The sequence below is a fragment of the Dermochelys coriacea genome, chromosome 6 (assembly GCF_009764565.3).
Source record: "Dermochelys coriacea isolate rDerCor1 chromosome 6, rDerCor1.pri.v4, whole genome shotgun sequence".
Classification (NCBI taxonomy): Eukaryota; Metazoa; Chordata; order Testudines; family Dermochelyidae; genus Dermochelys; species Dermochelys coriacea.
This window is the reverse complement of record NC_050073.1, coordinates 13,833,269-13,859,557: the sequence shown is the minus strand read 5'-3', so window position 1 is coordinate 13,859,557 and position 26,289 is coordinate 13,833,269. Positions and strand designations below refer to the sequence as shown.

Below are 26,289 nucleotides of genomic sequence, written 5' to 3'. Positions count from 1 at the left end.
ACTAACCCCAGAGGAGTGAAGTTCAGCACGAGGCTGGTGGGGGAACTGGGCTCCTGCGCTGCCAGTGGCATCTCTCCAGCTGTGGCCCCCCACCATCGCTCCCTGGCCTGTGGCAGAACTGGGCCACATAACCACTGGGCCTCAGCACACTCCAGTCGAGTAACCTTTGCCCCGTCAGCATGTAAAAGACATGCTGAGGCCACCAGCGGGGTGGGGCACAGCCATAGCTTGGCCTGGTACTTTCTAACTAGGGGGCTTGTACGGCTCCATCACCCATTTAATGTATTTATCCTCACAACACTCCTGCAATATAGGGGGCTGTGCTATTAACCCCAATTTGGGGGTGGGGAACTGAGGCACAGAGACTATGGGCTAGAGTCACAAAGGTACTTAGGGGGCCTAGCTCCCATTGAAATATCTAAATACTTTTAAGGATCTGAATTGCCCAGGGTTACCCAGGAAGTCTAGGGCACAGCAGGGAATTGAACCAAGCTCTCCTGAGTGTTAAGCCTGTGCTCTAACCACTAGGCCATCCCTTGCACTCCAACAGACACTCTTAATGCTCACTATTCAGGATTGCGCTTGTGGGGCCAGGAGATGAGCCCTGTGCATGCACCCTCAGAGGCTGAGGAGCCATTCCCTCGCCTGCCATTGCTGTTGGGCAATAGGGTTTAACGGCATCTTATCTGAACCCTAAAGTAGAACTAGGCAAAACAGTTCTAATTTATTTGTTTCCTGTCTTTCATCAAAGTCAGAAATTTTGGCCAAAAACATTTTTTTTTCATTGAAATGTCAACATTTGAAAAACATCAACTAGCCCAACTCAAACGCCTTCCTCTCCCAGTATCTATCCAGTCTAGTGACACCTGATAGAGACCTGGTATAACTACAACAGGAGTCAAAGGGGTGAAGAATGAGGTGGAAGACAAAGAGAGAGCTATTTTGGCCGGTTTTGGCTGATCCCAGAAGAATGTGCTATCACCTGTACAACTGCCTGGGAACATCAACTGTGGTGAAGGAGCTGTCAGGACTCTCAGGACAACCCCCTGTTTTAGATGCTCTCAACTTTCTGGTAACTTCTTACTGAGTTGAAAGTTTCCAGGCTTGGTTCCACCCAAAGAGGGATTTTTTTTTAAAGCTGGAGTGAGATCTCGTTATCCTTTGCTGAGACATAGAGGTTCCCTGTCATTAGTCTGAGCAAAGCTTTCCGATGGTTTTTGTGCTTGCACGTAAGTTCGCCAGCCGGCTGCTCCTCACTGAGGACTAGGGCTCTGTGCTGGCTGCACAAGCAGCATGTGCATAGAAGGTGGGAATGCAAGGAGTGGGGATTGAACAGGATCCTGAAATACGAAGGGAGCCAGCAGTGGGATCTGAGGAAGAAGGGGGCTGTGATTTTGCACTGGAGGGATAACAGGGGCAGGTGATGCAGTCTAGAAGATCTGGTGCTGGATTGGGACTCAGGAGACCTGGGTCCTATTCCCAACTCTGCCACTAGCCTGTTGGGTGACCATGGGCAAGTGACTGCATCTCCTCGTGCCTCAGTTTCCCCTTCCATCCTTTGTCCATTTAGACTGTAGTCTCATTGGGACAGGGACTTACTCTGTGTGCGTACAGCACCTGGCACAATGGGGCCCTGATCTCAGCTGGGGTCTATAGGTGCTGCTGCAATACAAGCAATTTAGCAGTAACCCCAACAGACCAGCTTCCCTTCCCCTGCTCAGCCCGGTGCTCCCTCCCACGCACTGACCCGTGACGTTCTTGCGCAGTTCGTCATCCTGCTCGCGCAGAGTCCTCATCAGCTCGTAGATGCCATTCTCCTCCACCAGCGCCAGCTTGTTCTCGGCATTGTCATAGATGAGGTTGCGCATGGCGCCGGTGGCGTGGCGCTGCAGCTCCTGGTTGGGGTGGTTGAAAAGCTTCACCAGCTTGGGCATGGCTTGGAGGCTGCGAGCCTGGAAGAGAGACAGGGCGGCGGGTGAGAGGTGGCGGGGCCTGTAGACCCAGGAGTCTGTCCTGGCCTCCACTGGGCGGGGACGGAGCAGGGCCCCTGTGGAAGTGTCACGGCCTGGCTAGGAGCTGCCGCTGCAGAGTGCTGGGGCTGTATCCCCCCACCAGCATGTTCTGTCAGTGCCTGAGTCCACAGCCGGGGCCGAGAGGCTGGGGTGGCCCTTTCCCAGCATGCCTTTGGTGTCTGCCCCCAGGCACCCATCCTCTCCTCGCCCCTCACCTGCTTCTTGGCGTCGCTGTCGCTGTAGCACCTGTGCTGGATGTAGGCGGCTCCCAGCACCTGCAGGTCGGGGTCACTGGCCATCAGGTATTTCACGGCGGATGGAAGGTCAATGTCGTCAAACCTGGAAACCAAGGGAGGGTCAGCAGTGGCCACCACGCCCCCTCAGGGCTCCCTCCTGCCCACCTCACAGCAGGGCTCCACCACGTCCTGCATGCTTTGCCGAGGCGCCCACCAATTCGACCCATGTCACTCCTTCACCAGACCCAGGACACGGGGTCGCCCACCTCTGGTCAAAGATGACTGGCCAGGGCAGGACCTCTTCAGATCCCACCGTGCTGCTCCTAACTCAGCCTGTAGGGGTCACTCCTGAGCAACATGTGCTATCCCTCCCATGCCCAGAGCCAAGTGGGTCCTGGCTGTAGCATTGCAATCCAGAGCAGTGCTAACCCAGGAAGCAACAGGGCCCAGGGCAGTCCTTTGCGACAGCATCAGTACTGCTGGGCCACTTTGCTGCTGCTCCAGCTCCCCTCTGCTTTGCCACCGCACGCAACGGATGATCTGGTGAGCTGCAGAATTTACCAGTGGTACGGGGCCACATCAGGCAACAGGTCGAGCCCTTAGACGGAGGGATGGTCACGCCCCAAACCATCCACAATCCCGGAGACTATGGAAATGCACCAGGGAGGCAGACCTGGGAACCAGCAGAAGAGAGGCTATGCCAGGCCCAGAAGCCCAGCTCCCCCGGTCCTTCTTAGGAAACTCGGCACATTCCTCGATCCTTGTCCAGGTTGGCTGGGAGCTTCACAGGCCGCCCCTGCCCCCGAGCTATCCCCTGCATACTTACCCGCCGGAGTAGGAGTGCTGGGTCATCAGCGTGTTGTGCCCGTTGTACATGTCGATGGCGCGTAGGTCCTGCAGCTGGTGGTTGGACTCAGCCAGGCTACGCACAGAGGGGGCCCGGACGCTGCGCTCCATCATGCCCGCGTAGGAGCTCCCCACGCCCGGCTGGGAGCCAGTGCTCAGGCGGGAGCGGTTGTTGCTCTGGAAGCGCTGAAGGGTGCGCATGGCGGGTGCGCGGATGGTCCGGTTCTGAGGCACCTCCACGCTGTCCATCCAGTCGCCTGGTCCCTTCATCCCAGTGTTGGAGCCAGCACTCATCTGCCTCTCAAAGGTGTAGGCTCTGGTGAAGTTGCCATTGTTTCTGCATTTGTAGAGGGTGTCCGGGCTCAGCTGCTCCGAGATCATGCTGTAGCGGTCATCCATGCCCGCAGGGTTGCCCAGTCCATCTGCCAGGTGCAGCGACCGCAATGACATGGTGTCGAAGTTCGGCCGGGCTTGGTAGTTCCGCTCATGGAAGGAATTGGGCCGCGCGGAGGTGCTGGCAGCCTGTGAGAGGGTGTAGCTCATACCGTAGGCTGGGCCCTGGGGCACGCCCCCATTGCTGATGGTAGCCATCCTCTTGTGAGGTGTGAGGTCCACAGCTGACCGGGAGGACCAGCCAGAGGACTTGGTGGTGCTGTACTCATTCTTGGCTGGTGGCTGATACAGCTGGGGGAGACGGGTAGAAATGGGTCAGCAATGCCTCATTTCAATAAGAAACACATAGCATGTCTTGCCAGCAAAGTGAGCCTGGGATCTGAGAATCAAGCTGGGGTCTTTTCCTCTCACCGTTCACCACCAAGAAGAGAAATTCTGCAGGCTCAGTTCCACCCTCAGTAATGCCTGTACAGCGTCCACGACGGCCACTGAAAGCCTTTATCTGACGCTCTCGGCTGGAGATAGTGGGCTGGACAGGTGTACTGGGAGTCACCACTGGGCCTGCAGACCTGTTAGCACTGGAGGGGACGAGTGAAAGGTAACCAGCTTGGCATGACTCTCAGATCCCAGCTGAGTTTGTTGGTTTTGAAAACACCATTTGACAGGGAGGCCTTGAGAGACCAAGGGAGAAACCCTGGCCCTAACGAATGGGAGTCAAAGCCATTGACTTTGGTGGAGCCAGGATTTCACCCACTATTCAAGGTGGAACGTTTGACCATGCTGCAGCACAGAGCTGGGCTCTGAGGCCTGCAGAGCTCTCTGACTGCCAAGTGGTCTTACCACCCCATGGGAGGTTTGTCCATCACTAGAGAACCTTGCCCCCCTCCCTCCTCTCTGACTGGCGCCTGGGGGAAATGTGCCCCCACACTACCATTATCAGGACCAAGAGCTTCCCCATGCCTGGCTTGGAACCCAGCCATCCACTGCCAGTGACTAGGTTTCCTAAGGGCTACAGGAAGAGAAGGAACTAGCTGGTGGCCTGATCTAGCATGCTGATGGCTGGGCTCCAGATGTAATAGTGATGGGAGCCATATAATGACACATCAGCCAAACCAACCTGTCTAGCCACACACTGCAGGTGAGCTGGTACTTACAGTGCCCTTGGGGTCTAAGCCATTGGTCTGGGATCTGGAGCTGAAGGACTTCTGAAGAGTGTTGCTGTATTGGCCCTGGGAGGAGCTGCCACCTGCAGGACACACAGACAGACAGACGGCATTCAGCAAAGCTAGAAATGTGCTGTGTGTGTTCAAAGCTCAGCACCAGAGAAATGGGGACTGGGACAGCCCTGGGTGGGGGCATCAAGAGGAGATCCCTACACCTGGATTTGAATACCCAACGCTCTGATGGGGGGGGATGTTGCAATCTGGATTTGGTGATGGTCTGCAATTGGCTGAACCGCAGCCCTGGAGCTGAACACCCACACACTGTGGTGGAGTCTGGCTTTGGCTCAGGAGCTTCGGAATGCTGCAGCCGGCTGGGACCCATCCCAGCTTGGTAGCCACAGGGAGGTTCCCACGTCATGGGGTGGGGCGCTATAGGGTGTATGAAGTGTATGTAAAATACCCGCCAGGGTCCCATCTCTGTGCCGAGGGCTCAGTGTGGGCTGCCTCTAGTGCCTGGTGAATGAATGGCCTGTGTTAGTGGAAGGGAGGGAGCCGGTCATATACTGCACTTAAACCTCCCAAGCACGGGTTCAACACAGCTGCAGCACTGAGCCCCTCACAGCACACGGCCGGCCCAGGAAAGCCCAGGAGCGCACCCAGGAGCCACATGGGTACGTGGCTGAGTGAACGAGGGATGCTCTGCAAGTGGCAGCAGATTAGCTGCCTGTGGGAGAATTCTCTGTCGTGACCCACAGCAACTTCTTCTAGGCCAGCCTTGGGCTCCCCCAGCCCCCACCCAGCTCAGTCCTGACCTGTAGCACCCCCTGTAGTCCAATCCTGGGCCCCCCAGCTCTGCCCATGCACCCCTCTCCTGACCTGCAGCCCCCCTTGTACAGCAGCCTTTGAACCCACCCAGCCCTGATAATGCTCCCCAGTCTCAACCTGCACTCCTCTGCTTTTCCAGCCCTGGCCCCACACAGCTCTGCCAACACACCCCAGTCCTGACCTACAGTGCCCCCCACTATTCCAGCCCTGGCCCCACACAGCTGTGCCAACACACTCCAGTCCTGACCCTACAGCGCCCCCCGCTATTCCAGCCCTGGCCCCACACAGCTCTGCCAACACACCCTAGGCCTGACCTACAGCCCCCTGCTAGTCCAGCCCTGGCCCCACACAGCTCTGCCAACACACCCCAGTCCTGACCTACAGCACCCCCCACTATTCCAGCCCTGGCCCCACACAGCTCTGCCAACACACCCCAGTCCTGACCTACAGCACCCCCCGCTATTCCAGCCCTGGCCCCACACAGCTCTGCCAACACACCCTAGGCCTGACCTACAGCCCCCTGCTAGTCCAGTCCTGGCCCCACACAGCTCTGCCAACACACCCCAGTCCTGACCTACAGCGCCCCCCGCTATTCCAGCCCTGGCCCCACACAGCTCTGCCAACACACCCTAGGCCTGACCTACAGCCCCCTGCTAGTCCAGTCCTGGCCCCACACAGCTCTGCCAACACACCCCAGTCCTGACCTACAGCGCCCCCCGCTATTCCAGCCCTGGCCCCACACAGCTCTGCCAACACACCCTAGGCCTGACCTACAGCCCCCTGCTAGTCCAGCCCTGGCCCCACACAGCTCTGCCAACACACCCCAGTCCTGACCTACAGCACCCCCCACTACTCCAGCCCTGGCCCCACACAGCTCTGCCAACACACCCCAGTCCTGACCTACAGCACCCCCCGCTATTCCAGCCCTGGCCCCACACAGCTCTGCCAACACACCCTAGGCCTGACCTACAGCCCCCTGCTAGTCCAGTCCTGGCCCCACACAGCTCTGCCAACACACCCCAGTCCTGACCTACAGCTCCCCCTGCTATTCCAGCCCTGGCCCCACAGAGCTCTGCCAACACACCCCAGTCCTGACCTACAGCTTCCCCTGCTATTCCAGCCCTGGCCCCACACAGCTCTTCCAACACACCCTAGGCCTGACCTACAGCTCCCTGCTAGTCCAGTCCTGGCCCCACACAGCTCTGCCAACACACCCCAGTCCTGACCTACAGCTCCCCCTGCTATTCCAGCCCTGGCCCCACAGAGCTCTGCCAACACACCCCAGTCCTGACCTACAGCTTCCCCTGCTATTCCAGCCTTGGCCCCACACATCTCTGCCAACAGACCCCAGTCCTGACCTACAGCTCCCCCCCCCCCCCCGGCTATCCCAGTCCTAGACCTGCACATGGTTCTGGCAGTGTATCCCGATCTTGCCCCATTCTACTCCCAGCTCTTCCAAACCCAGGCTCTCTAGAGCAGAGAGGTGGCAATGCTGAGTTCCAGGCTGTCTTTGTGACACAGACTGATGTCTGCTGGGCCCAGGATAACGCCGCCGAATGTTCTCACCTGTGAGTCCAGGTTGGGTGGGTCTGGAGTTTCGCAAGGGGCACAGTTTGTTAATCTAAAAATGGCCCTTTTTTCTCTGCACATCCATGGTGTTTGTGAAAAACTTCACTAGCCTTTTATCGCATTTTACACCCAATATTCTTATTGGAAATGTTGCTGACCATTTTCATTTCTCAGTTTCTATTTTTGAAAATTAATTAAAAAAAAAACATTGGAAAGAATTTTTCAAAAGCAAAACCCTGCCATGTGCCTAAACCGCCCCTCCCCATTCATTGTTTAACCAGCTCTTCTTTTAACCATGGAGAACAAAACGCTAAAAGAATACAAGAGAAACAACTAATGTAGCTGGGAAATGGTCTCTCACATTCCCCAAAACATTGTGAGAACGAAAACCTTTGGAACAACTGAAAAATTGGGGGAGAGGCGGGGATGGAGCGTTTTGGTTTCTTGTTTTTTCTAGTTTCCAACCAGGTCCCAAGCTGGGGTAGGTCGAGGTACCCCCACTGGGGTCAATGGTGCCAGAGCGATGTCCACCCTGGAGGAGCTGTGGTTGGCTGGGCTCCATTGAGGTCAGTGGGACTCTCCAGCTGAGGGTCTCTGGCCCAGACTGTGCAGGGAGGGAAAGGCTCGCCAAGCAGGCCTTGTTTATGCTGAACGGCTCACCAGGAAACCAAAAGCTCCCCTTCCCATCTGGTCTCCCCATCTCCTTTCCTAGCCACACTTGCTCTTGTTAAGACCGAGCCCATTTAAAAGCGGACTTGGGTCCAAAGGGCCTTTAGAAGGCAACAGCTGGCATGAGTCCTGGAGATCTGAAGGGAGGAGTCTGGTTGATGAGTGGAGAGCAGTGCGGCGGAGAGGCTGGTGAGCGATTAGTTCACCATGGAAGACCTGCGCTGAGACCCAGCTGGGTCCAGCTGGCTTCAGTTCGATGCATGGCCAATATTTGTCCCTGTTACAAAATCAACAGCAGAGCTAAGAGCAGCTGGGGGTGTCTGCAGCATCTAAACTGCCATTTAAAGGTAACTGAAGGCGGCAGTTTCTCTTCTCACTGATGCCACGGGAGATCTCCTTGGTTTGCTCTGGCATCAGTGAGAGGAGAACCAGGCCCTCGCACAGTTCTAGCCCTGGTGGTTGCCAAGAAACCCTTCCCAGTTTAGCCAACGCTGGGTTAGCTCAGGCTGATGCCGCAGGCGGGGGGAGCCTCACTCTTGCTACCAGGAGGCTTGAGCTGAGGAAGCGAAATGTGGAATTTGTGGAGACCCCAAAAGGAGGACATTTAAAGGTGACCTGCAAGGAAAAAGCACCTGCCTCTATGCTGTGTGTCCCTCTCTGAGGCATAAAGGCCTGGCAGGATCTTTTCTTAACTGATACTTTTCCTCCTTTAAAAAAACAACAAAAAACGTTTGAAATATTAGGAATGTCAAGTGTGGTCGTCCCAGTTTGACCGGAGGGCATGGCAGGGGTCTCTGAGATGTGCCGTGGGCACTCTCCCAGCCCATCTCTGAAGAGTCAGCCTAAACGAAGAGCTCTGTGTGGCTTGAAAGCTGGTCTCTTTCACCAACTGCTGTTGGTCCAATCAAAGACATCACCTCCCCCACCTTGTCTCTCTCATATCCTGGGCCCCACACGGCTACAACTGCACTGCCTAAGGAAAGCCAGCTCTCCGAACACCAAGCAGCCAGAGCTCCATCAGCTTTCCTTTGTGTTGTCATCACCCCACTAGCTCGCCAGCGGGCCAAAAAGTCGTCCAGGGTGGCCAAGAGGTGAATTTCTGCACGCTTAGCACCTTTCAAATCCGGCCACTTCGGTTAAGAGCCTAAGTGGGAACTGAGTTGTGTTGACAAAATGTCTCATTCACTCCATGGAGAGAAATGATGGAGAGGTGGAGCGTACAGCTAAGCTCACTCTTCTTTGATTGCTGTCTGGTTTGGCAGCTACACTCTCTCCCCTACCCCGTCTGGTGAACATGGTGCTACTTGCACTATTGACAATGTTTGCCATGTAGTTGTAGCTGTTCCAGGATCTTAGAGAGACCAGGTGGGTGGGGTAATATCTTTCATTGGACGCTCAGAGCTTGGTGTAGCTCAGAAGCTTGCCTTTCTCCCGAACAGAGGTTCGTCCAATAAGAGCTATTACCTCCTGCACTTTGTCTCTCTATTGACTTAACACTCTCGAGTGTTTTCTAGCAACCGAGGAGATGCAGGCCAGGAAGTGAAACCATGCCCAGTGCCAGCGCTGAGAGGTGGGCCCAGCGTTCTTTCACCATAGTCCAAGTTGAGTGGGATAATTGCTAGTCCTCAACTCTTGCTTACCCGAGACACTATCCATGCAAAAAAGTGACTGGAGATCATTTAAGGACAAGCTTTGGTGCTTACTCATTGACAGCTGAAACACAAGCAGATGGATACAATGAAAGTGGGACTGAGTTCCCAAAGGCATCATGCAATTTACTGCCATTCTGTAAGATTACCGTCATTTCCATACTGATTTTCATGTCAGTCCTGCCTCTCCCCACTGCAAAATCTTCGCTGTGTGACTAGACAAACCATCCCAGCCGTCGGCACAATCGGCAGCTCTCAGGATAGTGGGGAGGCTGCAGGTCAGGACTGGAATATGTTGGCAGAGTGCTGCGGGTGGGTCTGCACAGCACCTGGCTCCATTCCCCCAGGCGGATGTTCTACTGCTTGGGAAAGCCAGGGGCTGACGGGAGCAGTTACAACCTGGTCAACTTCAATGACTAACCCAACCGTGTCCATGTCACCAAAGGGCTGGAGCCCAGGCCCTTCTCAGCGGGCTCCTCCACCCGCCCGCCAAGACCCTGCCTGAGCCCTGCCAGTATTCTCAGGGCTGTGTTTGCCCCTTCAGCAGCAGGGAGTCTGGGAGCAGTAAGGATAACACAATCCTCCTGCATGATCAGTTCCCTGGGAATCAGCCCACACAGTTTGGGTGTGTCATAAATATAAAGAGAAGGGTAAACACCTTTAAATCCCTCCTTGCCAGAAAAACAAACAAACAACCCTTTCACCTGTAAAGGGTTAAGAAGCTAATAGAACCTCGCTGGCACCTGACCAAAATGACCAATGAGGAGACAAGATACTTTCAAAGCTGGAGGGGGGGGGGGAAACAAAGTCTCAGTCTGTGTGTTGCTTTTGCTGGAACCAGAGCAGGGATGCAGGTCAGAACTCCTGTAAAGAGTTAATAAGCAATCTAGTTAGATATGCGTTAGATTATGTTTTGTTTAAATGGCTGATAAAATAAGTTGTGCTGAATGAAATGGATATTCCTGTTTTTGTGTCTTTTTGTAACTTAAAGTTTTGTCTAGAGGGATTCTCTATGTTTTGAATTTAATTACTCTGTAAGATATTTACCATCCTGATTTTACAGAGGTCATTCTTTTACTTTTTCTTTAATTAAAATTCTTTTTTTAAGAACCTGATTGCTTTTTCATTGTTCTTAAGATCCAAGGGTTTGGGTCTGTGTTCACCTATGCAAATTGGTGAGGATTCTTATCAAGCTTTCCCCAGGAAAGGGAGTGTAGGGCTTGGGGGGATTTGAGGGGGAAAGACGTTTCCAAGTGAGCTCTTTCCCTATTATTTTTGTTAGATGCTTGGTGGTGGCAGCAATAAGGTTCAGGGACAAAAGGTAAAACAGTTTGTACGTTGGGGAAAGTTTAACCTAAACTGGTAAAAGTAAGCTTAGGAGGTTTTCATGCAGGTCCCCACATCTGTACCCTAGAGTTCAGAGTGGGGAAGGAACCTTGACATGGTGGCAGAGCGGTGGGATTAACTTGAAATCATTTTGAGATCAATTTGAGATTTTTTTGAACCAGAAGCACAGACTTTAAAAGGACATTTTTTTTTTCCCCTTTGGGCTGCTGGAAAGCAGGTTTTAAGCTGAAAGCAGTTAGAGGGTTTTTTTGTCTCTGCTTGGGGGCCAGAGCAGAGACAAAAGGAAATTGTCTTTTTTGAGCTGGAGTTTTCTCTGCCTAAAGGCAGGGTAGTTAACCTCCTGCAGGGAAATTCACAAGTCTTCACAGACCTGAAGAGGTGGTTTTGTTTTTTGTTTTTTTTTACCTAAGAGCAACTAGAGGGGTTTTCTGTCTATTTGCCTGGAGACAAAGGTGTTAAGTTTTTTTTTTTTTTTTAAAGGATTTTTCACTAGGCTGACAATCACTATCAGAGAAAATCGGTATCTGGTTACAGCACAACCAATTTTTTTTGACAAGCCAATTTTTTTGTTTTTGTTTTTTTTATTTCTAACTCTTGGGTGTAAAGTTAATTACAAACAGAGAGGCAAACATGACAGAGCCCAAGGCAGAAACAGCCAAAGAGGCTGCCCGCAGGAGAGAACTGGAGGCAGCGAAAGAGGCAGAAAAAAACCAAGAGGCTGCCCACAGGAGAGCTATGGAGGCAAAGGAAGAAGAAATGGAGGAGAAGGAAAAAGAGAGGAAGCCTGCTGAGGTGGAGAAGGAAAAAGAGAGGAAGCATGAGCTGGAGTTGGAGAAGGTAAGGGCTGAGTGGAATATGTACTGGATAACCCTAACAATCCTTCCCCAACAATCCACAAATGGGAGCGACTATGTCCACAGTATGATGAATCCAGTGATATTGCTGAATATTTTCTCACCTTTGAGAGACTGTGCACTCTCCATAAAATTCCTGAAGCTCACAAGATGACCACATTGGTCACAAAATTAACTGGAAGAGCTCTGGACATATTCAATAAGATGCCTATTGATGAGGCTTCTAACTATAATAAGTTCAAGAATTTGGTTTTAAAGCAATTTCAGATTATATCTGAAACATACAGAGTAAAATTCTGAACCCTTAAGAGAGGGCCTGGACTAAGTAATGTGGCTTATCTAAACCAGGTGAAGGATCTGTTTGATAAATGGGTCCAAGGAACGGGTGTCACTAGCTTTGACAGAATGTATGATTTGATAGCTCAGGAGCAATTCCTGAATATGTCCAAGGAGGAAATAAAACAGTGTTTATGGGATAAGGAAATGGACTCAGCAGAAAGTCTTGCTTCTTATGCTGATTGATACAAGCAGTTCCAGACCGCCAGAGAGGTATGGCAAGCTGGAACAAAATGGGTGGAGGGAGGAGAGAGGAACAACCCTGGTCGCAGTTGGAGCGGATATCAGAAGAAACAACCTCAGACCACACCCTACTACTGGGGGCAGCCCAAGGCCCCAACGAATACTCCAGACACCTTATTGTCCTGCCACACTGTTCTCCAGCAATCCACCTCACCCCAGTGACCCGTCAGCTGGATGATGTTTTAAAAGTAATGAGCCGGGGCATGTGAAGGCCAACTGCCCCAAGAACCCCAACAGATTACAGTTCATAGCACCGGAATCACACCAGAGGTCCTCGGGTCCAGATACCTCCCAGATACCCTCAGAGCGGAGGGAAACTGTGAGAGTGGGCGGGAAGAGGGTCACTGCATGGAGGGACACCAGAGCACAAGTGCCGGCTATCCATGCTTCCTTTGTGGACCCCAATTTAATCAACCCAGAGATCCAAGTGACAATTCAACTCTTCAAGTTCAACTCTTTCAATTTGCCTACAGCCAAGTTGCCTGTCCAGTACAAGGGGTGGTCAGGAACGTGGACTTTTGCAATGTATGATGGTTATCCCATCCCCATGCTGTTGGGGGAAGACTTGGCCAGTCATATGAAGCTAGCCAAGAGGGTGGGAATGGTCACCCGCAGCCAGGCTAAGCAAGGCATCACTCCTAGCTCTGTTCCAGAAACTTCTACCAGGACCTGGTCAGAGGTGATGGACCCGGATCCCAGGCCAACTTCTGCAACAGCAGTAATGGATCCAGTCCCATAGACCCAGACAGAGCCAGTCCCAGAACCGGCAGAACAACTAACACCAGACCCCTTGCCAGCACTGAATCCAGTACTTGCAACCCCAACACCAGAGAGCCCCACCGAACCTGAACTGACAGCAGCCGATAACCCTACAGAAGAGGCTCAGCTGGAGCCTGAAACCCAACATAGTGCACCAGCAGAGAGTGGTTCACAGTCAACGGAAACAGCTCCATCCCCTTCATCACTTCCAGAGGGACCAAGCCTCAGTCCACAATCCAATGAGGAACTGATGTCTCCAGCATCAAGGGAACAGTTACAAACCGAACAGGAAGTAGACGAAAGCCTCCAGAGAGCTTGGACGGCAGCACGGAGCAACCCACCCCCTCTCAGCTCTTCTAATCAATCCAGGTTTGTTGTAGAAAGAGACTTTTATACAAGGAAACTCTTTCTGGTGGACACCAGGAAGACTGGCATCCTCAGAGACAGTTGGTAGTTCCAACTAAGTACCAGGTCAAGCTCTTGAGCTTAGTCCACGATCAGCCTAGTGGCCATGCTGGGGTGAACAGGACCAAAGACTGTTTGGGGAGGTGATTCCACTGGGAGGGAATGGGCAAGGATATTTCTACCTATGTCCGGTTTTGTGAAGTATGACAAAGAGTGGGAAAACCCCAAGACCAGGTCAAAGCCCTTCTCCAGCCACTCCCCATCATTGAGGCTCCATTTCAGTGAGTAGCTGTGGATATTCTGGGCCCTTATTCGAAAAAGACACCCAGAGGAAAGCAGTACATACTGACTTTCATGGATTTTACCACCCGATGGCTGGAAGCAGTAGCTCTAAGCAACACCAGGGCTAAAAGTGTGTGCCAGGCACTAGCAGACATTTTTGCGAGGGTAGGTTGGCCCTCTGACATCCTCACAGATGCAGGAACTAATTTTCTGGCAGGAACTATGGAAAGCCTTTGGGAAGTTCATGGGGTGAATCACTTGGTTGCCACCCCTTACCATCATCAAACAAATGGCCTGGTGGAGGAATTTAATGGGACTTTGGGGGCCATGATATGTAAATTTGTAAATGAGCACCCCAATGATTGGAACCTAGTGTTGCAGCAGTTGCTCTTTGTCTACAGAGCTGTACCACATCCCAGTTTAGGGTTTTCACCATTTGAACTTGTATATGGCCACGAGGTTAAGGGGCCATTACAGCTGGTGAAGCAGCAATGGGAGGGTTTACACCTTCTCCAGGAACTAACATTCTGGACTTTGTAACCAACCTACAAAACACCCTCCGAACCTCTTTAGCCCTTGCTAAAGAAAACCTACAGGATGCTCAAAAAGAGCAAAAAGCTTGGTATGATAAACATGCCAGACAGCATTCCTTCAAAGTAGGGGACCAGGTCATGGTCTTAAAGGCGCTCCAGGCCCATAAAATGGAAGCGTCGTGGGAAGGGCCATTCACGGTCCAGGAATGCCTGGGAGCTGTTAATGATCTCATAGCATTCCCCACCTCCAACCAAAAGCCTAAGGTGTACCATGTTAATTCTCTAAAGCCCTTTTATTCCAGAGAATTAAAGGTTTGTCAGTTTACAGCCCAGGGAGAAGATGATGCTGAGTGGCCTGAAGGTGTCTACTAAGAAGGGAAAAGTGCTGGTGGCATGGAAGAGGTGAACCTCTCCATGACCCTTGGGTGTATGCAGCGACAGCAGATCAAGGAGCTGTGCACTAGCTACACACCGACGTTCTCAGCCACCCCAGGACTGACTGAATGGGCATACCACTCCATTGACACAGGTAATGCTCACCCAATTAAAGTCCAACCTTACCGGGTGTTTCCTCAAGCTAAAACTGCTATAGAACAGGAGATCCAGGATATGCTACAGATGGGTGTAATCCACCCCTCTGGCAGTGCATGGGCATCTCCAGTTGTTCTAGTTCCCAAACCAGATGGGGAGATATGTTTTTGCATGGACTACCGTAAGCTAAATGCTGTAACTCGCCCAGACAACTATACAATGCCACGCACAGATGAACTATTAGAGAAGTCTACCTTGGACTTAACCAAGGGGTACTGGCAGGTACCGCTAGATGAATCTGCCAAGGAAAGGTCAGCCTTCTTCATACATGTCGGGCTATATGAATTTAATGTACTCCCTTTTGGGCGCAGAATGCACCCGCCACCTTCCAAAGACTTGTAGATGGTCTCCTAGCGGGATTAGAAGAATATGCAGTCGCCTACCTTGACGATGTGGCCATATTTTCAGATTCCTGGGCAGAACACCTGGAACATCTACAAAAAGTCTTTGAGCGCATAAGGGAGGCAGGACTAACTGTTAAGGCTAAGAAGTGTCAAATAGGCCTAAACAGAGTGACTTACCTTGGACACCAGGTGGGTCGAGGAACTATCAACCCCTTACAGGCCAAAGTGGATGCTATCCAAAAGTGGCCTGTCCCAAAGTCAAAGAAACAGGTCCAATCCTTCTTAGGCTTGGCCAGATATTACAGGCGATTTGTACCGCAATACAGCCAAATTGCTGCCCCTCTGACAGACCTACCCAAAAAGAAACAGCCCAATGCCGTTCAGTGGACCAAAGAGTGTCAGAAGGCCTTTAACCAGCTTAAAGTGACACTCATGTCTGACCCTGTGCTAAGGACCCCAGACTTTGACAAACCGTTCCTAGAAACCACCGATGCGTCCAAGCGTGGTGTGGGAGCAGTTGTAATGCAGGAAGGACTGAATCAAGAATTCCACCCTGTCGTGTTTCTCAGCAAGAAGCTGTCTGAGAGGGATAGCAACTGGTCAGTCAGTGAAAAAGAATGTTACGCCATTGTCTACGCTCTGGAAATGCTACGCCCATATGTTTGGGGATGGCGTTTCCACCTGCAAACCAACCATGCTGCGCTACAGTGGCTTCATACCGCCATGGGAAATAACAAAAAACTTATTCGGTGGATTTAGCTCTCCAAGATTTTGATTTCGACATGCAACACATCTCGGGAGCTTCTAACAAAGTGGCTGATGCACTCTCCTGTGAAAGTTTCCCAAAATCAACTGGTTAAAATCGTCCTTGAGATTTGGAAAATATTGTTAGTCTTTATATACTTGGTGGTATATTTAAAGGTGAATGTGTCTTATTAACTCTGTTTTCTCCTAGAGCTCCAGGAAGAAATCACAGCCAGCGTTTCACCCTATCTGTGATTTGGGAGGCATGTCATAAATATAAAGGGAAGGGTAAACACCTTTAAATCCCTCCTGGCCAGAGGAAAAACCCTTTCACCTGTAAAAGGTCAAGAAGCTAATATAACCTCACTGGCACCTGACCAAAATGACCAATGAGGAGACAAGATACTTTCAAAGCTTGAGAGGAGGAAAACAAAGGGTTCGCTCTGTCTGTGTGTTGCTTTTGCTGGAACCAGAGCAGGAATGCAGGTCAGAACTCCTGTAAAGAGTTAATAAGCATTCTAGTTAGATATGCATTAGATTCTGTTTTGTTTAAATGGCTGATAAAATAAGTTGTGCTGCATGGAATGGATATTCCTGTTTTTTGCGTCTTTTTGTAACAAAGTTTTGCTTAGCGGGATTTCTCTGTTTTGAATCTGATCACCCTGTAAGGTATTTACCATCCTGATTTTACAGAGGTCATTCTTTTACTTTTTCTTTAATTAAAATTCTTCTTTTAAGAACCTGATTGCTTTTTCATTGTTCTTAAGATCCAAGGGTTTGGGTGTGTGCTCACCTATGCAAATTGGTGAGGATTTTTATCAAGCCTTCCCCAGGAAAAGGGGGTGTAGGGCCTGGGGGAATTTGGTGGGGAAAGACGTTTCCAAGTGGGCTCTTTCCTTGTTATTTTTGTTGGATGCTTGGTGGTGGCAGCAATAAGGTCCAGGGACAAAAGGTAAAATAGTTTGTACCTTGGGGAAAGTTTAACCTAAGCTGGTAAAAATAAGCTTAGGGGGTTTTTCATGCAGGTCCCCACATCTGTACCCTAGAATTCAGAGTGGGGAAGGAACCTTGACAAGGTGTCTGTCAGGATGAAGTAAAACCTGGGGGAATCTGGCAGGAGGAGATGGAAACACACACGCTCCAATCCCTTGCAATCCCTGGCAGGATCAAACAAGCCACAGAAGCCCTGCCACATGCAGCGATCTCTGGGGCAGCAGAACAGCTCACTCCACCTCAGATGAGCCTCTCCTGGGAACCCTTGTGTGTGGGGCTTATTGTCTGTGGGGTAGGATGGCTCCATTGGAGCTCACAGCCTCTTTGGAGCTCACAGCCTTTCCACAGCCTCTTCCTCTTGCGCGGGCAGGACTGTGAGGAGATGTTCCACTTACCAACGTTCCTGTCCCTTGCCCCAGCTCCCCAGTGCATGATCAGGGAGGAAGCCCAGTAGCTGGCCTCTCTCAAACCCCATCCCCAGGCCTGCTGGCCAGCCACTGTGGGTGGGATGGGAGATATCCCTGTGTCGACAGGGAGACAAATCCGGAGCAGCCACACGGCACTGACAGACACAACCCCAGGAGAGACAATGCCAGAGACATCTGCCCAGTGTGATCCTGCAGTGCCAGGAGGGGGCTAACCTGGCCCGTTAGAGGAGGCCTGACTTTGGGCTGGAACTGGCTACAGCAAGGGTCCTTGCACCAGGTTCTGCGGTAAATTGGCACAAAGGGGGCTTCCAGCACCTACAGCCCAATCTCCATCTCAGAGGCAGAGCTGAGACAAGGGATGGGAGCAGGCTCACAACTGTCTCCCCTGCAACGCTACTGGCCAGGTGACCCCTCAGGAATTCCTGACCCATAAGCTAAGAGCCTCTGCCAGGGGGCCATGCCAGTGCTAAGAAGACTGATAAGTGGCAGCTGGTGAGGATGATCACAGCCCCACGCTGGGCCCTAGCCACGGCTCTGCTGAGGCATAAATAACTCCAAGGGCAGGCTCTCGGAGAGGCATGCACTAGCCCTGCTTGGCTGACTTGCTGGTGGCTGGAGTTTGGGGCAGGAGGGAAAAGTCCTGAATGAGTTAGTGCCTGAGAGGGTGGGGCACCATTGGGACTGCCATGGAGACAGCACAGATGGCATTCTCCCTTATCAGTGAGTACACAGAGTAACTGATAATGCCAGGGACCCAGCTCTGTGTGGGTAAACAGGCACCCTGAGACCAGGAGATGGAGCCCTAGCTCCCCCTAGAAACTGGGAATGGAAATCCTGGCACTGGAAACATAAGAGTGGCCATACTAGATCAGAACAAAAGTCTATCTAGCCCAGTTTCCTACCTTCTGACAGTGGCCTATGCCAGGTGCCCCAGAGGGAATGAACAGAACAGGTAATCATCAAGTGATCCACCCCTGTCACCCATTCCCAGCTTCTGACAAACAGAGGCTAGGGACACCATTCCTGCCCACCCTGGCTAATAGCCATTGGTGGACCTATCCTCCATGAACTTATCAAGTTCTTTTTTTAACCCTGTTATTGCCTTGGACTTCACAACATCCTCTGGCAAGGAGTTCCACAGGTTGACTGTGCGTTGTGTGAAGAAATACTTCCTTTTGTTTGTTGAAAACCTGCTGCCTATTCTTTTCATTGGGTGACCCCTAGTCCATGTTATGAGGAATAAATAACACTTCCTTATTTACTTTCTCCACACCAGTCATGATTTTATAGACCTCTATCATATCCCACCTTAAACCTCTCTTTTCCCAGCTGAAAAGACCCCATTTTCTTAATCTCTCCTCATATGGAAGCTCTTCCATACCCCTAATCATTTTTGTTGCTCTTTTCTGTACCTTTTCCAATCCCACTATATCTTTTTTGAAATGGGGCGACCACATCGGCACGTGTGTCCAGCACCCGGGGCCCTGCTCCTGCCTTAGCCCTGTGCGTGAGGCTGGGATATACTCGGAATACAGAAATCATCCTACTAACCAGTGGACTTCCACCACTTCCTGTGGGGAATGAGAACATGCCCACAGTGTGTACCCCCAGTCAGAGCACATGCATGTCTGACAGGCACCACATGTCAGGGAGCCCAGAGTTCTCAGGGCAGCCACCCACCAGCCAGGGTAAGCTGGTAAAAATAAGCTTAGGGGGTTTTTCATGCAGGTCCCCACATCTGTACCCTAGAATTCAGAGTGGGGAAGGAACCTTGACAAGGTGTCTGTCAGGATGAAGTAAAACCTGGGGGAATCTGGCAGGAGGAGATGGAAACACAGATGCTCCAATCCCTTGCAATCCTTGGCAGGATCAAACAAGCCACATTTGCCCCGGCCACGTTTGCCCTGTGTTGTTTCCCAGTGTCATTTTTCTCCACTGTTAGGGATTAAACACGACTGGTGCCTTCACATCTCCCACCTGGCAAGCCTGCGTGTGGCTCAGGCTCTGCATCCACACCACTCAAGGAGATTCCTGCACTATAGGGAGAACATGCCACCCTCTGAATACAGCTCAAGGGCCACCCCTTGGAACAGAGAAGAGTGGAGAGGGCGCAGAACAGTAAAAGGAGAGGGTTAGCGTTGAGATGCGTGGGCAGTGCTTGGGGTGTGGGGGGCAGCATTGAAATAGGAGGGGGGCTGTAGATCAGGACTAGGGTATAGGCAGAGTTGGGTGGGTCCCAGGGCCGGGATGGAAGAGGGGCTGCAAGTCAGGACTGGGGTACATGCAGAGTCGGGTGGGTCCCAGGGCCAGGATGGCAGAGGGTTTGCAGGTCAGGACTGGGGTACATGCAGAGTCGGGTGGGTCCCAGGGCCGGGATGGCAGAGGGGCTGCAGGTCAGGACTGGGGTACATGCAGAGTTGGTTGAGTCCCAGGGCCAGGATGGCATAAGGGCTGCAGGCCAGGACTGGGGTACATGCAGAGTCGGGTGGGGCCCAGGACAGGAACAGGAGGCATTGCTACCAGATGGCACGTAGTTGCAGTCTAGTGCTTCCCTCTCACTCCAAATCCTGGGGTGGACAGACAGCACTACACATGACTCACGCTCACCGCTCTTCACTGTCTGGAATCCTGCCTGCCCCTCGAAGCTTCCCCAGCTCCCTCCCTGTCTAGGTGGCTGCTTCCCTGGGCATACCCAGCCCCCTGTCATTCACCCGACTGCCCCAGCCACACCCCCACCCCTGGCCAGCAGTGCAGGTTAACTCCTGAGTGTACGACAAAGTTCAGTGAACACAATACACCCGGGGAGAAGAGGTGGGTACACAGGGGCCTGCCCTCTGCTCCCCACCCTTGGTCCCAGCTCCAGCACCCCCTCCACGCAGCACTCCTGTATCAGGGCCTGGCCCCCGCATGGGAGATCCTGAGGGGAGTCTTCCAATTGCCCTCACTGTGTTTTGGATCAGGCCCTTCAATGTCATGGACCCAATTCAGCCCTCCCAGGAGCGGGTTAGGCTGCCAGGGAAGCGGTGACCAGGTTAGGGCTGCAGGGAATCCAAGAGAACCGCCCCGGGTTGTGAGGGAGTTTGGGGCAGCGTAATGCTGCTGCTGTGAGGAGAATGGGGCCCTGTATCCCCTACCCCCTCCACACAAACTGTTCCTCTCCACACACAGCTGGGACCTGCTGCCAGAGAGGCAGGCTGGGCTGGAATGCACTCAGGCTACTGGCTCCCCTCCAGCTCCGCTCTGCCAGTCTTGGGTGGCCATGGGAAGGGTGGGGCGTGGCAGGGATGCCTGGTTCCCAGAGCCTGTAGCATGTCCAGCACCATGTCAGAGCCCAGCCTCGGGGACTGGATTCCATGGCAGGATGGAGGCCGGGGCTGGGGCCCAGACAGGTGGATAACGTTGATCGGACAGGTCGATATCTCGGGGGTGATGCCCAGTATCTTCACTGGCTGCAGGTCGCTGTACTGCCTGCCCTACTGGGACACATGACACTTGGCTTTGGGCTAGGGAGAATCAAGAGGGCTATCTATGCCCTGCATTGGGTATGCAAAACAGCCACTCTGGGGGGTTTCTGTGGCTGGGAGCTCCCACTATGGCAGGGGCAGGCAGGTAGCAAGAGCTGTCACCTTGGAGGAGAAGCAGAGGAGGAAGAGCTGCATTTCCATGCCTCCCCTCAGTCCCGCACAGACGCCAGCAATGGCCCCAGCTCTGTGCTTAATTTTTGCCTCAGCCCCAGCACCTCCGGGCCTGGCAGTTCACAGCCCTGGCACCTCTGCTTGTTGCATCAGTTATGAATGTAAAAAGATTGCTTGACCCCGGCCCCTCTTTCATTACAGATTAAACGCTGCCCTGGATCCCATCCAAGCCAGCGATTTCCTCCTCGAACTCAACACTTCCTCGCTGAACTGAATGCAGCCCGGCCACCAGCTCTGATTTCTTCTGATCACCAGCTGCCAGCCCTCGCTGGGCACCCAGCTCTCCTGCCTGCTCCCAGGCGTGGGGGAGCTCTGCATCTCTTTCTTTGCTCGGCCTGCCTTTTCTGGGCCTCTCTTCAGCTCGTTCTTTCCTTTGTTCTAGCTCCTGTCCCCACATTAAACAAACAGAACATAGCAACCTGGGGCCTTCTCTGTACCTGTTCCCAATCTTCCCCCTATACCTGCTCAGTAACTGCTTTGGTCCATCAGGCCCACCTAGGGTGACAGGATGTCCTGATTTTATATGGACAGTCCTGATTTTTGGGTCTTTTTCTTATATAAGCTCCTATTACCCCCCACTCCCTGTCCTGATTTTTCACATTTGCTGTCTGGTCACCCTAGGCCCACCCCACCCCTCAGTCTGTTTCACCCCCAGCTGCAGATTCAATGTCAACAAAGCCAGAGAGGAGGCAACCTAATGGTTCTGTTGGGCAGCCACCTGAAGGTGTGGGCGGGCAGGCTGTGGTGCTGGCCCCAGTGCCAAGAAGGAGCTGGGGGAAGCATTCTGGCTGCAGGAAGGCGGTGGCAAGGCACATGAAAACGCGCCTTTCACCTAATCCGTTCCACTGGCCAGCAGGAATCACACATCTCCTGGCCTGCTCTCCTTGGTAGTGATAACAGGGGGAGAGTTTACGAATAAGGCCTTTGTGTCTCAGCCTGGAGTCAGGGAGTTCAAGCCCCTAGGGGATACCCATTGTGTGGTGCTAGTCACAGTAGCGAGATTAGGGGCAATAGTCTCTTTCAGTGAGCAGAGACAGGCAGCTTCAAAAAATGCAGGAAAGCAGCTCATGGGCTAGGACAAAATTCCAGAGCAGGGTGTGGGTGCAGCGCTCATAATTAGATTGGGACAGAAAGAGATCAAAGGAAGGAGAAGCCACATAGGCAGCTCCAGGTGCGTGTGGGAACTGCTCAGCTGCTGGCACTCAGATCCTGGCAGTTCAGGGAGATACACCCTTTGCCTTTCTCTACTGCCTTCCCCACCCAGCAGCCTCAGAGCATGTCACAGGCATTAATCAAGTCAGCTTGATAGAGGGTTGTGCAACATCTACAATGGGGCCCTGGTCCATGACGTGGTCTCCTGGGGGCTACCACAACACATATAATGAACACCACTGCCCCTGGGAAGCAATCTGCATTGGAGAGGTGGGGAACCAATGCACAGCAAGGCTAAGGAACTTCCCTAGGTCACACAGGAAATCTGTGGCTGAGCCTGGATGAGAACTGATGGACCTGAGCCACCACTATCCTGCACCAGTGGGCAGTGAGCGTGACACTCTCTGATTCTGAGGCGGTAGCTTTTTACACCCGCCTTGCACTAGTGTAAATGACTGCTGGGGTCCGTCCCAGGCCTCCCCACTTACAGTCCTGGGCTGTAACAAGCCATCCTCCTCACAGGAGAAAGGCACAAGGGTCTGGAAGGATGGGAGGTCAGTTTCCTCCAGCCCCTCGAACACACACTCTCTAAACATGGTGTTATTAAATGAAATAGCTACTAAACGCTTCAGTGTCACACATCCATAATAGACAGAAACCTCTTGGATCTGTCATCCCACGTCTACCGGGTGCTGTAGGGACTGTGACTGGGGGGAGTTAGGGATCGTGCACCAGGGTCAGAGATCGGCTAGTATGTGAGACCCTTCACTGGGGGTATGGGAGCAGCACCCTAGGAACAGTCCATGGGGAGCTGGTAAGCTTGATGCATGGAGTGAGTGGGGACTCCGCTAGCTCGGGGGAAGCCATGCAATGCCAGAGCAAGTAAACACAGGTCTCCCCCAAGCCAGTATTTGAAACCTGCCACAGTCCCGATCCCTGCTGACATCTGCTGGATTGTGCCTACTGGCATAGCTCCATTGCAGCGGGGGGGGGGCATCCTCTCCCCATCCCCAGCTTACAGTCTGGGCCCCAAATCCAGACATCCTAGCAAGCGGTACAAACGTGCCCAGGGTGCACCTGGCTTGGGTGCCACAGAACCTCGGGGGTGGACGGGGGGGGTCGTCCCGAGCAAGCACATGGGCTCAGCCGCTTGCACTTGAGGCCTTGTCTCCAAATGATTCATAGGAAGCTAGGGGGATTCTGGAGTGGAGAGCGCTGCCCGCTGCCCGGCTGGAGGAGCCCGGGCTGTGTCTTCCATGTAGCGATGGGGGGGAAAGGGAATGTCCTCCACGGGGAAAAACATTAAATGTTAAACGTTTGCAAAAAAACCCCAAAACCAAACAAATCCCCAGCCCTGGAAAACGAACGCTGGGAGGGTTCCCCAGGCCTAGCTGAGAAATCCCCCCCCGCAGCAGACCAGGGGGAAGATAAACGCACTCCCGTCCCTTGCCTCCTTCTCGTGCCCCACCCCGCCCCAGAAAAAGCAAAGGAAAAGGGGCGGGGTTGGGATGGGGGGGCTGTCTGAGCACCCCCAGCAGGCGGGGAAGGCCACCTCTAGCACGCAACCAGGGGAGGGCTGTTGCAAAACAAGAGACACCGGCGCTCCCAGCAATGCAATAAACAGGGCGTGCTGGAAAGCCCGGGCTGGATTCCTCAGGGAAGGAGCCAACAACAGGTGGGAGCCCCTTGCTTTGTTACTTTCTCTTGTGCTGGTGATATCCACAGGGTGAGCTGGTCCCCTCAGTCAGTGGGGGACGCTTCACCCCTGGCCTGCCCAGTCTGCCCCACATGGACCGATTCCTTGGCCTCTGGGACCCTGGCTGGAGCCCTGACAGGTTCTGTCCCCCCATTTCCCCAGGGAGATGCCCCCAAGTTTGAGCTCCCTCCACCCAGTGTGGGCTCCCCCATTAAACCTGCTGCACAAACCCGTAGAGAGAGAGCAAATGTATGGCACAAACAACAGCCACCAGGCCAGCGCGGGAAGGCCTGTCTCGGAGGCAGAGCTCCCATTGATGCCGCAAGGAGAGCAGCCCCTTCCCACTCAGGAGCTCAGTGCGAGTCACAGACGTTGGCCAGCTGAACCTCCCGCAGCCCCCTACCACACCCCCGAGGGCAGGGAACGATCATTATCCCTGTGGTATAGATGGGGAAACGGAGGTACAGGGTAGCAAAGTGACTCACCTGCAGTCACAGAGCAGAGCTAGGCCTGCCTCCCAGTCCCCACCCCCTGTATAATCCCATCCCCAGCCGAGGTGACAGATGAGAGGGGCTGGGCCCTGCCCCCAAAGCCAGCAGTCCCTCGAGATGCCCCTTGGCATAGCTAGCTTTGGAGGGCATCACATCCTCGCTTGTGAAGCCCATCACGCCCCCCACCCCTTACCTTTGACCTCTACGTAGTCAAGCCTAGGTCCGTTGGTCCTGGGGACAGAGCAGCTCTTCTGCAGCATCCTCATGCGGACTTGCTCCTGCACCCGCGCGTTCTTCAGCAGCTCTGTGTCGGGCGCCTCCTTGCTCTTCCTGCCCAGCTGCTGATCCGAAGGCAGTGCCAGGGAGCACACGCCGGCCTCTGGCTGCAAAGCCGACAGGAAGAAGTTATTCTCCTGCATGGCTCCTGTCCCGGCCAGGTGGGGAGCGTGGCTCGGTCTGTCCCAGGGCCCTGGCTCTGCCAGGGAAAGGTCCCACTGTTGCTAAAACCAGATCCACTTCCTCTGTCCGTCTGAGCCCAGGGCCAAGCTGAGACACCAGGGAGCTGAGGGTCTGCAGCAGGAGTGCAGGGGGGACAGCTGCCAGATCCTGCCTCGGTCCTGGCTGGGGAGTCAGTCTGAGCTGCTCTGGGGAGACGGCACTGGGTGCCCCTGGCCCACACCACTCCTATCCTTGCACAAGTGCTGGCTTCCTGGGATGGGACTCTGCCACTCTGAGACAGGGTTACACCTCTCTGCCTAGCCACTGACATCACCGAGGAGGCCGGCTTTCAGGCAGAGCAGGTCAGCCAGTTCCACCTTAAGCAGGTGAGGCCTTTGGTGGGGCCTGGCTTCCTCAGCTTTAAGGTGGAATTGCAGCGATGCACAACCAGCTCCTGCCCTGCCACGCCTTGTCAGCTGCATAAACTAGCACAGACAATTACTGGAATCGCCACCCCATGACTCAGGGGCCAGGGCAGCTAGGAGGTTTGTGGGGATGCTGACACCCTCCTCCCACCCAGACTGTATGGGTAGCTGAGTGGCCCTGCTGCCCGTGGCCTGATGTGACAGCACCAGGAAAGGCTGAATGCAGAGACGCTGTGCCATAAAACCCAGAGCGACCGTGCTGCCCTGCAGCCTCCTGGCTCGGGAAGGATTAGCACTGCAAGCTAGAGGCTCCGATATGCAGCCAGCATTGGGGGGCCAAGGGCAGGTGCTGTTGCTGCTCAGGAGCTGGGGTAGTCAGGGGGCATTCTGTTCCCATGCATCGGGGTCTGGCCCTGTTGGAAACAGCAGCGTGGGGCACATGGGCAGGGCAGGGGAAAATCGGGTTTGATTTTGGGCAACAGCAGTAATACAGGCTGTGTGCTCTGGGCCATTTTCTCCTCCCTCTTGGCCAGGGGGTACCTAGGAGCAGGATTTGGTCCTGCATATGCTGGGGAGGCTCATAGGGGAAAGTGGGTTCTTTCCCATTACATCCTAGGCTCCCTAGAAGGGTACACAGCCCCCAGATGGGCTGAGCTTGGGGCATTCAGAGGGGCCACAGCAGGTAGGGCAACCAGAAGTCCCAATTTTATAGGGATAGTCCTGATTTTGGGGTCTTTTTCTTATATAGGCTCCTATTATTCCCCACCCCCATCCCGATTTTTCACATTTGCTCTCTGGTAACCCTAGCAGCAGGGCAGGATTCGGGGCAGGACTCTCCTGATCCTAGCCAAGGTCTTTCCCCAGAGTTAGTTTGAGGCAGGTGGGACTGGGGGACCAAGGGTGGGGAATTGCGACTGGGAGCAGCTAGGAGGCCACATTGCATTAACTGGGGCAAGAACCCACAGAGAACGTTCTCATGGAACGGTAGCCTCAAGGGTAATGGCACAGTCTGATAATGGAGTCAGCAAAGGAGGCTGTGCGTGGGGGCCATGTCTGATGGGCATTGGGGAAGTGTACGTGGGCAGTGCATGGGGGCCAGCTGGGATGTGTGATGGGCCGGGCAGGGGGGTTGTGGCTGGGGGCTGTGGTGGGTGGTGCACAGCGTGGCCAG

At 53.5% G+C, this 26,289-nt stretch overlaps 1 protein-coding gene across 1 annotated transcript in view; it reads right to left on the bottom strand.

Moving 5' to 3' along the window:
* The window catches only part of PKP3 (plakophilin 3), a 37,751-nt gene extending 12,664 nt beyond the window's left edge, over positions 1–25,087 (bottom strand). The window contains exons 1-5 of the mRNA XM_038408040.2: positions 24,449–25,087; positions 4,642–4,733; positions 3,075–3,778; positions 2,228–2,351; positions 1,748–1,952 (exon numbers count right to left, since the gene is read on the bottom strand). Coding sequence (XP_038263968.1) covers positions 1,748–1,952; positions 2,228–2,351; positions 3,075–3,778; positions 4,642–4,733; positions 24,449–24,674 — 1,351 coding nt within the window. The 5' untranslated portion in view covers positions 24,675–25,087. The remainder of the gene's footprint in view (positions 1–1,747; positions 1,953–2,227; positions 2,352–3,074; positions 3,779–4,641; positions 4,734–24,448) is intronic.
* Positions 25,088–26,289: the final 1,202 nt, after the last annotated feature.